Here is an 11,129-nt window from a genome sequence, read left to right on the forward strand (position 1 = left end):
CTGGGCAAGGAGCTCCAGCAGCTGGTGGGGACAGGGACAGGCTGGGAGCACGCGGGGCAGAGCCAGCCCTGACTGAGTGACAGGGCTCTGGTTTTATTTCTGAGTACACGGACAAGCCAGGGTGTCCAGGGACAAGCCAGAGGGTCCAGGGACAAACCAAAGTGTCCAGGGACAAGCCAGGGTGTCCAGGGACAAGTCAAGGTGTCCAGGAACAGCCAGAGTGTCCAGGGACAAGCCAGAGAGTCCAAGGACAAGCCAAGGTGTCCAGGGACAAGCCACAGTGTCCAGGGACAAACCAGAGTGTCCAGGGACAAGCCACAGTGTCCAGGGACAAACCAGAGTGTCCAGGGACAAGCCACAGTGTCCAGGGACAAACCAGAGTGTCCAGGGACAAGCCAAGGTGTCCAGGGACAAGCCAAGGTGTCCAGGGACAAGCCAGAGTGTCCAGGGACAAGTCAAGGTGTCCAGGAACAAACCAAAGTGTCCAGGGACAAGCCAGAGTGTCCAGGGACAAGCCAAGGTGTCCAGGGACAAGCCAGAGTGTCCAGGGACAAGTCAAGGTGTCCAGGAACAAGCCAAGGTGTCCAGGGACAAGCCAGAGGGTCCAGGGACAAGTCAAGGTGTCCAAGGACAAGCCAAGGTGTCCAGGGACAAGCCAGGGTGTCCCCGGGCTCCTGGGTGGCACTGCCAGCAGCACAGTCCAGCTCTGAGGGCCCAGCCTGTCCCAGTGCCCGCTCAGAGCAGCAGCACCCAGCAGGGCTCTCCTGCCCCGGGCTCGCAGCCTCGTCCCAGCCCTTCCCCGCTCACTCCATGGCCGGCGCCCGCTCCCCCTCCACGTCCCTGGTGCCGGAGTTGATCAGCTCGCGGCGGATCTCGGCCGAGATCTGGGGGTGGCTGTGGAACTTGAGCAGCTCCAGCAGGGCCTCCTTCTGCTCCGAGGCCAGGTCCTCCTTGTAGCGCTGGGCCAGGGCCAGCAGGCTCTGGTGCCACAGCACGGGCAGCGGGCGCCGCTCGGCGCGGAAGGCCAGGAAGTGGAACACCAGCGCGTCCAGCACGCGGAACGGCAGCGCGTACTTCTTGTCGATGAGCAGGCGCAGGAAGATGCTGTTGGCACCGCTGTACTGCATCTCTGCCAGCTTCAGCAGGGCCGCACTGAGGGGGGGACAGCACGGGCACAGCTCAGGGCGTGGGGCAGGGGACAGGGGATGGAGCCATGGGGACATGGGAGAGGTGAGGGGACAGGGGATGGAGTCATGGGGACATGGGAGAGGTCAGGGGACAGCTCAGGGGATGGAACACGGGACAGGGGATGGAGCCATGGGGACATGGGAGAGGTGAGGGGACAGCTCAGGGGATGGGGCATGGGGACAGGGGATGGAGTCATGGGGACATGGGGGAGGTGAGGGGTCAGGGAACAGGGACATGGGGACAAGGGAGCAGTCAGGGGACAGGGGATGGAGTCATGGGGACATGGGGGAAGTGAGGGGACAGCTCAGGGGATGAGGCACGGGACAGGGGAGAGGTCAGGGGACAGGGGATGGAGTCATGGGGACATGGGGGAGGTGAGGGGTCAGGGAACAGGGACATGGGGACATGGGAGAGGTCAGGGGACAGGGACACAGGAGAGGTGAGGGGTCAAGGGACAGGGACATGGGGACGGGAACAGTAAGGGGACGGGATGGAGTCACGGGGACACAGGAGGGGTCAGAGGACAGGGACACAGGAGAGGTGAGGGGGCAGGGGACAGGGACATGGGGACCAGGGAGAGGCTCAGAGTCAGTTCACAGAGCCACTGGGACACAGGATGGGGTGACGGGTCAGGGCACAGGGACACGGGGACAAGGGCGTGGTGAGGGGTCAGGGGATGGAGCCACGGGGACACAGGACTGTTGAGGAGCCATGGGACAGGGATATGGGGACATGGGACAGGTGAGGGGTCAGACAACAGGGACATGGGGACTAGGGAGGGTCTTAGAGTCAGGACACAGAGCCACAGGGACACAGGAGAGGTGAGGGGCCAGGGGACAGGGACACAGGAGAGGTGAGGGGCCAGGGGACAGGGACACAGGAGTGGTCAGGGGACAGAGCCATGGGGACCAAGGAGGGGCTCAGAGTCAGGACACAGAGCCACAGGGACACAGGACAGGGTGAAGGGCCAGGGGACAGAGCCACGGGGACAGAGGAGGGACCACAGAGGTCAAGGGGGACCAGGCAGAAGCCACAGGGACCAAGGAACAGGCAGAGCCAAAGCCATGGGGATGCAGAATGGAGCTCGGGGACTGACAAGGGACCACAAGGGCCAGGGGGACTGAAGTCCTGGGGACTGAAGAATGGGCATGGGGGAAATAGGCAGGAGCCACAAGGACCAGGGAGGGACCACAGGGGTCAGGGGGGCCTGGACTGGACCATGGAGCACTGAGGCACAAAGCTGAGCCTTGAACCTCAACCCCAGAGGGAGCTGAGCGGCCCCTCACCACCTCCGAGGGGCTGGAGAGGCTGAGGGCTGGGTCCAAGGCGCTTCCCAGGGCCCCTGCAGGAGAAACTCTTCCCCTCCAGCCCCTCAGGGCCTCACCTGGAGTGCAGCACGGGGATGGAGCACTTGCTGAGGATGCTGCCGATGATGATGGCCTCCCTGAGCGTGCAGGTGCCAGACTCACACAGGGGGATGAGGATCCCTGGGAAGGGGAACAGTCAGGTGTCACTGAGACATTCTATGGAAAACCTTTTCCTTAGGATTTTTCTTCCTGAGAAGCTGAGAAGCCTCAGAGGAAAAGAAAAACAATGGTTATCTGCTGCTGTGGGATGCAACAGGTGCATCTGTGATTGGTCTCATGTGGTTGTTTTTAATTAATGGCCAATCACAGTCAGCTGGCTCAGACTCTCTGGTCAGACACAAAATTTTATTATCATTCCATTCCTTTCCTTTCTTCTATTCTTTTAGTATAGTTTTCATAGATCATTTACTTTTAATATAACATATATCCTAAAATAATAAACCAGCCTTCTGAAACATGGAGTAGTCAAGATTCTCTTCCCTCATCCTGGGACGCCTGCGAGCCCCACCACAGTCAGGCACCAACCACCTCCATGCGCAGCTCAGCCCCTTCCCCCTAGAAACCCCCACTCCTGCAGCATCACCTGGACACCCACGGGCATGCACCAGCCCCTCGGGGACCCTGCAGGAGCCCTACCCTTGAACCAGGCTGCTGGTTTGAACAGAGCCTTCTTCAGAGCCATGTACAGGTGGAAGTTGAGCCGCTTGTACTCGGCGATGTCGTCGCGGATGCGCGGCAGCAGCACCAGGTTGTAGAACCTCTGGGCCATCCTCTCCTTCAGGTTGGAGGAAAATATCCTGCGACCGGCAAAGCACGAAGGGATGGGTGAGGAAAGGAGGCCAGATGGGCAGGTTGGTGTTTTGTAACCAGTTTTGGTGATCTGACTGTGGTTATGGGAACGAAAACGCCAAAGATGCCATGGCAGAGGGTCCCTGAGGGGACCTTACCTGGTGGGGTCCGTGAGGGGACCTTACCTGGTGGCCTGGTACATGGCAGCCGCTGTCCACGTCTCTGGCTCGGTGATGTAGAGGATCTGCTCCCAGTTGGACAAGGCAGGGATGATTTTGAACGCCTTGGGGAGCTTCCCACTCCTGTACTTGGACAGCACCTTCAGAGACAGGGACAGGGGCCAGGCCGCGAGTGAGATAAGTGACAGCAGGGACAAGAGCGTGTTATCACCTCAGGGTGGTGGCTGTGGGTTTGGATGCTCCATCCTCACCTCCCTGACACCCCTGTAGACCTCCAGGACACGGGGGTCGAGCTGGGGCATGGGGCAGCCCGAGATCTCCGACAGCGCCGTCTCCACCTCCGTCTGCTTCTCCGTGATCTTCTCCATGATGATGTCGGCCAGCGTGCGCCTGGGACGGCAGGGACGGGGTCAGGGGACATAGGAGGGGTGGCAGGGACAGTGGGGACATGGGAGGGCTGGCAGGGGACAGGGGCGAGCCAGAGGCTGACAAGGGATGGGGGCCAGCTGGGGTCTGTGCGTGCACCAGGGGGACAATCGGGGGTAACAGGGGGGTGACACGATGGGATCACATCACAGGGGATGGAGGTGACCGGGGGGCTGACACTGGACAGGGACTGGGACAGGAGCAGGGGCGACTCGGGGCTCCATGGGGCTGACACCGGACAGGGCACAGCCCAGAGCGCTCACCTCAGGGGTGGGTTCTTGTTCATGAACATCTCGATGGCTTTCTCGTCCTCGGGGTCCACCTCCACCTCCCCGCCGTAGTCCCCGCTCCGTCCCGCGGCCGCCGCCGCCTTCTCCAGCGAAGGCCACTCCTCATCCTCCTCCGAGTCCGGGTCGGGACCTGCGGGGAGCGGAGCTGGCTCAGCCCGGGGCCGGGCACCCTCGGGTATTTTAAGATCGGCTTTTCGCAAATATTCAAATTCATATTTTATGTCTTGTGTTAGAAAGTGCTGCTGTATTGATTCTCTTAAGTAGCGTGTTAAATACAGTTTTAGGTTATAAAAAAGGTTAAAATAGAAATTATGCTATATAGGATACTTTTTTTTTTTTTAAGAATGGACTCGCAGCGAGATAGCAGCCACAGGACACCTGAATCTTTCAGAGAAAGTGAATTTATTGCCCTCTTATCAGAAGAAACGAACTTCTTTCTGCCTCAAAGGTGCTGTTAGGATTCAGAGGAAGTAGTTGTCGATGACCAGACAGAATCCTGTGTTTGAATGGAATTTATGCATCATACATAATAAAAGTGTAACAAATGCATAAGTGTATGAATACGCAACAGACTGTCGTTTTTAAGGGTTAATCCTTTGTTAACGTGGGTCCTTTTTCGGGTTCGTGCTGCCCAGAAAAAGGTTACGGACCCGGACTGTCCGTAACTCTTTATCTCTAGTGTCTCATATTGTCCTAATTCAAATTGTCCAAATTATTATTATTACTCTAATATTACTCTATTATTATTATTCTGTTACTCTATTACTTGTATTAGAATTTTTATTTTTATAACTTTTAAAATTTTTAAGACGAGCGACTGGCGTTTTTAAAATTTAAAAAAACCAAGCGATTGGCGTTTTTCACCGGGGGCTCACCGAGAACCGCGCTGCGCTTTCGGGGGGCCGCGGGCGCTCCGGGGCCGTGCTCGGCCTCCAGCTCCTCCTGCTGCCGCCGCGCCTGCTCCAGGATGCGCCGGGACAGCCGCGCGTCCACGAACCCGTCCCCGTCCCCGGTGCCGCCATCGCCGCCCGGCTCCTCCGCCCCGCGCTTCTCCCGCGCCCGGAACCGCGGGGCCGCGTCCTGCAGGATCTGCTCGGCCAAGGGCAGCGCCGGCGCCGGGCCGGAGCCCCGCGCCCGCCGGGCCTTGGGCATCGCGGCGGCACCGGGCACGGCGCAGCGGAACCGGGGCACGGCGGAGCGGCACACGCGGGATCTGCGCCCGCCTCTTCCGGGGCCACCGGCACCGCCCGTTCCGGTGGCGGCACCGGCACCATGGGGGTCACCTGGTGAGAGCGGGGGATCCGGGACGGGGGAAAGCACCGGGAAGGGCTCCTGGAATGGGGGTGGAACCGGGGTAGACTCCTGGAATGGGGGTGAAGGCACCGGGATAGACTCCCGGAATGGGGGACGGAACCGGGAAAAGCTCCTGGAATGGGGGGGGAGGCACTGGGAAAGGCTCCCGGAATGGGGGACGGAACCGGGAAGGGCTCCTGGAATGGGGGACAGCATCGGGAAGGGCTCCTGGAATGGAGTGGAGGCACCGAGATAGACTCCTGGAGTGGGGGACGGAACCGGGATAGATTCCTGGAATGGGGGGGAAGGCACTGGGAAAGGCTCCTGGAATGAGGTGACAGCCCCGGGGACGCGGGGAGAGTCTCCGGGCGAGGATGCGGGGATGTCCCGGCGGGTCCCCGAGCCCCGGCCCGTGTCGCAGCGTGTCGCAGGTGCCGGTGGCCGAGGGCAAGAGCGTGCAGCAGACGGTGGAGCTGCTGGCGCGGCGGCTGGAGGCGCTGGGCGCGGACAAGCAGGGCACGTTCGGCGTGGACTGCGAGACCTATCACACCGCGGCCACCCTCGGCACGCAGGGTCAGCTGAGCCCTTCTCCGAGCTTCTCTTTCCCTTCTCCTTCCCGTCCTTTTCCCCCTTCTCTCCTCCTTCCCCACCTTCCCTGGAGGCGCCTGGATCTGATGCTGCTTGATGTGGTTTAGGGGTTACAGTGGCAGTGGTGGGCTGGCTGATCTTGAAGGTCTCTTCCAACTTCTGATGATTCTACAGTTCCTTCTTTCCTTTCCCCTTTCTCCTTTTCCCTTTTCCTTTCCCCTCTTCCCCTCCTTTTTTCCCTTTCCTTTTCCCTCCTCCCTCCTCTCCCGGCTCCCCACATCCCTTCCAGGCACTGATGTGATTTTCCCCACACAGCCCTGGCTCTGCTGAGCCTGTTGTTCCCAGCCAGAGGAATTTCCTGGGTTCCCACAAAATTCCTGCCTTAAAGCAGCTCCTCTTCCTGCCTCTCGTCCTTGCTTTAATTCTGCATCCTCACGTGTTGTTATGGCATCCACTCAGGCAACGGCTTGGGTTTTCTGATGGAAATTTATAGGGGAAAAGAAATCCTCGGCAGCACCGGGATAAAACATCAGCAAGTCTCGGGGTGAGGTGAAAGGAGAACCCCAGGAGCTCCCACTGCCCAGAGGGAGCTGGGCTCGGCCTCTCCTCCTCGTTCCAGCTGCCAAAAAAGCAGGAAAAAGCTGCTCTGGAACATCCCAATGGGTCTGGCTGGGAATGGCAGCTCAGCAGAGCCAGGGCTGTGAACACATCAGTGCCTGGAAGGGATGTGGGGAGCCAGGAGAGGAGGGAGAAGGGAAAAGGGAAAAAAGGAGGGGAAGAGGGTTTGGGTATCTCGGGGTCATTCTGAGCAGCAGAGAATCCGAGAGAATTCGTTTTCCCAGCCCTCGCTGTCGTTGCAGGGCAGACAGGGAAGCTGATGTACGTCATGCACAACTCCGAGTACCCCCTGAGCTGCTTCGCCCTCTTCGAGAACGGGCCCTGCCTGGTGGCCGATGCCAACTTTGACACCCTCATGGTGAAGCTCAAGGGCTTCTTCCAGAACGCCAAGGCCAACAAGATCGAGAGCCGCGGCACCCGCTACCAGTACTGCGACTTCCTGGTGAAGCTGGGCACGGTCACCATGGGCCCCAGCGCCAGGGGCATCTCCGTGGAGGTGAGAGCCCTTTGGGAAAGGTGGGGAATTCATGGATGGGCAGGGGGAGTCCATGGGAGAAGCTGGAGAAGGTTTAGGGGGGATTGGATTGAGGGTGTCCTGAGGCGAACCAACGGGGAAGATGGAGAGGGGTGAGTTAGTGACAAGGGCGTGGAGTTCCAGGCAGGGATGGATGGGATGTTGGGAAGAAATTCTTCCCTGGAAGGTGAGAACACCCTGGAATAGATGTCCCAGAGCAGCTGTGGCTGCCCCCAGATCCCTGGAAGTGTCCAAGGCCAGGGGACCTGGAGCAGCCTGGGACAGTGGGAGGTGTCCCTGTCCTGGATGAGCTTTATCCCCAAACCATTCCACGATTCTGGAATTCCCTGTCCTGTCTGTGTCTCGGTGGTGTTGCTGGTGCAGCAGGCAGCTGCGGATCTCCTCTCCTGAGGTTTAATCCTTGGTGCTCCAGGGCTGTCCCTGCAGTGGGAATCCCTGCAGGAATTCTATCCCGATAAAAAACTGATTAAATTCCAGCTGCACAACAGGAGCACCATCCCTCAGGTTAATCAGGTAAAGGGGATAAAACCTCTCCAGTGCCAATTCTGTGCTGATTTGGGGCTTGCTGTCCTTCCCTTTGAATTCTACCTTCCCTTCCCTTCCCTTTGGAAAGGGTCTCCTGCATGTTCCCAGCATGTCCTGTTTGTATTTACCCATCCTTGTTAGATGCTGAATGTTTTGAGATGTTTCCATGAAAAGCCTTCCCTGCATGGAAGCTCCGGGGCTGTGGGGCTGTGATCCCAGGTGGAATTCTGCCCCTGACACCATCTCCAAGCCTGTAGGGATGAATTCCCAGGTGGAATTCTGCCCCTGTGAGCAGCTCCAAGCCTGTGGGGATGAGTTCCCAGGTGGAATAGTGCCCCTGGCACCATCTCCAGAGCTCTGGGCTGTGTTCCCAGGTGGAATTCTGCCCCTGACACCATCTCCAAGCCTGTAGGGATGAGTTCCCGGGTGGAATTATGCCCCTGTGAGCAGTTCCAAGCCTGTGGGGATGAGTTCCCAGGTGGAATACTGTTCTTGCTGCTAGTTCCAAACCTGTGGGGATGATTTCCCAGGTGGAATACTACCCCTATGAGCAGCTCCAAGGGTGCAGGGCTGTGTTCCCAGGTGGAATTCTGCCCCTCTGAGCAGCTCCAAGCCTGTGGGGATGTGTTCCCAGGTGGAATTCTGTCCCTATGAGCAGTTCCAAGTCTGTGGGAATGTGTTCCCAGGTGGAATTCTGCCCCTCTGAGCAGCTCCAAGCCTGTGGGGATGAGTTCCCAGGTGGAATAGTGCCCCTGGCACCATCTCCAGAGCTCTGGGCTGTGTTCCCAGGTGGAATTCTGCCCCTGTGAGCAGCTCCAAACCTGCAGGGCTGTGTTCCCAGGTGGAATTCTGCCCCTATGAGCAGCTCCATGCCCGTGGGGATGAGTTCCCAGGTGGAATTCTGCCCCTGTGAGCAGCTCCAAGCCTGCAGGGCTGTGTTCCCAGGTGGAATACTGCCCCTGTGTGATCGCCAACGACTGCTGGAACCTGCTGATGGAGTTCATGCAGAGCTTCATGGGCAGCCACACGCCCGGCGTCCCGTCGGTGTTCGGCGCCAAGCACGACAGCACCTACGGCCCCGGGGACACCATGGTGCAGTACATGGAGCTCTTCAACAAGATCCGCAAGCAGCAGCAGGTGCCCGTGGCTGGCATCAGGTGAGGAGGAGCCCCTGCAGCTCCTGAGTGCACCCTCACCCTGCCTGCACCACCAGCTTCTCCAAAATCTGCCACAGCAGCTGCTCCTCCTGGAGATTTCCCCGTTTCAAACTGTGCAATTCTGGGTGTCCTCCGTGGTTTGGGATGGTTGGATCCAGTGGTTCCGTGGTTTTTTGGACAGTGAAAGGAGAAATTCCAGAAAAAATACATTCTTAAATGTCTATTTTTTTATGTTGACATCGGTGTTTTGTTGTATTTCATCCCAATAAAAGGATGGGTTTTGGGAGGAGGAGTTGTCCCTGCAGTGAGAGTTGTGTTGTGAATTCCCAGTCTTCCCTTGGATTTGCTTTATGCTCCCAAAGCAAATATTTCCCTGTGAAAAAAATCCAGGAATTCCCTAATTTTCCTCTTCCTGGCACATTCTTACCTTGCCTTCATCTGCAGGTGATGGAAATATCAAAATATGCTGCCTCCCTTGGATCCATTGGTTCTGTGGCTTTTTGGTGCAGGGAAAACAGAAATTCCACAAAATTACAGACATCTCTTAAATTTCTATTATTTTTTTTTATATCCACATAGGTGTTTTGTTGTATTTCATCCCAATAAAAGGATAGGGTTTGGTGGTTTGTGTTGTAAATTTCCAGTCTTCCTTTGGATTTACTTCAAGGACTTTATGCCCCTAAAGCAAATATTTCCCTGTGAGAAAAAAATCCAGGAATTCCCTAATTTTCCTCTTCCTGGCACGTTCTTACCTTGCCTTCATCCTCTGTAGCTGATGGGAATGTCAAAATCTGTTTCCTCCCTTGGATCCATTGGTCCTCTGGTTTTGTGGACAGTGTTTTGTGCAGGGAAAAGAGAAATTCCAGAAAAATACAGACATCTCTTAAATTTCTATTATTTTTTTATATCCGCATCGGTGTTTTGTTGTATTTCATCTCAATAAAAGGATGGATTTTGGGAGGAGGAGTTGTCCCTGCACAGTGAGGGTTGGGCTGGTTTGTGCTGTAAATTTCCAGTCTTCTTTGGATTTAATAAATTTAATCAGCACAGGGCTCAGAAAGAGATGGTTCATGAGCCATAAGAAATGGCACAATGTCCCCTAAGTGAGGTAAAAATTCCAACATGCTGAATACACTGAATTTTTTGCAGATTTTAGCCCCAAGTTCACGACTGTTCAGTGGTGAAAATTCACTGTCCTAAACTGGGAAAACTTAGAGAAACAAACTGGGATTTATAGGGATGGTTATCCCTGTCCTGTTTCCCATTACAAACCTTAAAGTTTAAAATAAAAAATCCCTGTTAATGAGCAGATTAGTCATGGTGAATGTCGGGAATGCTTTGTTAATTCCGTAACCAGAGATGTCAAAACTCTGCTCGTGTGCCTAAAAACCATGGAAGTGTGTGCTGGAATCCCTGGGGATTCCTGGGGTTTTATGAATTCATTGTGCTGCTCCTGGAGCTCCAAAAAGGGACCCCTGGAGCTGCTTATTTCACTCCCTTGATGGCCAAAATTACTCTTTTTCCCTGAAAAAAATCCCAATTTTGGCAGTCAAATCCCAATTTGGAAGGTTGGTTGTTTTCTCAGAGGTAGAGGTGAGATCCTGCTCCATCATGGATGCGGTTTTTTTGCTTCTGCGCCTCTCAAAATCTCTGTCAGTGTTGTTCCATTCCCTAAATCCATTCCCAAGAGGGATTTTTAAATTATTTATATTTATTTATTTATACAGGTGATGTTATCAGGGTCACGAGTGCTTCACTGGCAGAGCCTGTCCCAAGTCTCACAGCCATCAGAGTTGGTTTTTTTTTGGGATGACCCCTCATCACCTCATGGATCCTTTGGGGTGTGTCCCCTCATCACCTCATGGATCCTTTGGGGTGACCCCTCATCACCTCATGGACAGTTTGGGGTGTCCCCTCATCACCTCATGGACACTTTGGGGTGTCCCCTCATGACCTCATGGATCCTTTGGGGTGACCCCTCATCACCTCATGGATCCTTTGGGGTGTCCCCTCATCACCTCAATGACCCTTTGAGGTGTGCCCTCACGACCTCAAGGACACTTTGGGGTGTCTCCTCACCAAAAGGAAGACCCCTGAGGGTCTTCACCTCAGCACCTCCTTAGCCCCCTCATCATCTCAGGGTCTTCAATAGTACACCCCCCCCCCCTTGGCCT

General features: G+C 56.1%; 2 protein-coding genes across 3 annotated transcripts; one reads left to right on the forward strand and one right to left on the reverse strand.

The window, feature by feature from the left end:
* Positions 1–347: 347 nt before the first annotated feature.
* Positions 348–5,391, reverse strand: BYSL (bystin like). Its single transcript, XM_063177829.1, has 7 exons — positions 5,115–5,391; positions 4,213–4,369; positions 3,775–3,913; positions 3,530–3,663; positions 3,192–3,352; positions 2,573–2,675; positions 348–1,152 (listed from the first exon to the last, which is right to left on the reverse strand). The coding sequence occupies exons 1-7, from the start codon at positions 5,389–5,391 to the stop codon at positions 804–806; spliced, it is 1,320 nt and encodes a 439-aa protein (XP_063033899.1). The 3' UTR covers positions 348–803.
* Positions 5,392–5,482: 91 nt separating this feature from the next.
* MED20 (mediator complex subunit 20) lies at positions 5,483–9,931 on the forward strand. 2 transcript variants are annotated; one of them, XM_063177932.1, is made up of 4 exons: positions 5,483–5,525; positions 5,954–6,105; positions 6,981–7,234; positions 8,744–9,931. In XM_063177932.1, exons 1-4 carry the CDS (start codon positions 5,512–5,514, stop codon positions 8,957–8,959), a joined length of 636 nt encoding a protein of 211 aa, XP_063034002.1. In that variant the 5' UTR covers positions 5,483–5,511; the 3' UTR covers positions 8,960–9,931. The 2 variants fall into 2 exon arrangements, with proteins under 2 accessions (XP_063034002.1, XP_063034003.1); XM_063177933.1 differs by lacking the exon at positions 5,954–6,105.
* Positions 9,932–11,129: the final 1,198 nt, after the last annotated feature.

Source organism: Melospiza melodia, chromosome 28 (assembly GCF_035770615.1).
Source record: "Melospiza melodia melodia isolate bMelMel2 chromosome 28, bMelMel2.pri, whole genome shotgun sequence".
Classification (NCBI taxonomy): Eukaryota; Metazoa; Chordata; class Aves; order Passeriformes; family Passerellidae; genus Melospiza; species Melospiza melodia.

Bases quoted from the DNA above. Each gene is read 5' to 3' on its own strand.
- BYSL (XM_063177829.1), bottom strand. From the start codon at position 5,391: ATGCCCAAGGCCCGGCGGGCGCGGGGCTCCGGCCCGGCGCCGGCGCTG. The intron at 4,370-5,114 runs GTGAGCCCCCGG...CGCTCCCCGCAG, and splicing joins AAAGCGCAGCGCGGTTCTCG to GTCCCGACCCGGACTCGGAG. The intron at 1,153-2,572 runs GTGAGGCCCTGA...TCCCCCCCTCAG, and splicing joins ATCCCCGTGCTGCACTCCAG to TGCGGCCCTGCTGAAGCTGG.
- MED20 (XM_063177932.1), top strand. The intron at 6,106-6,980 runs GTCAGCTGAGCC...CTGTCGTTGCAG, and splicing joins GGCCACCCTCGGCACGCAGG to GGCAGACAGGGAAGCTGATG. The intron at 7,235-8,743 runs GTGAGAGCCCTT...CTGTGTTCCCAG, and splicing joins CCAGGGGCATCTCCGTGGAG to GTGGAATACTGCCCCTGTGT.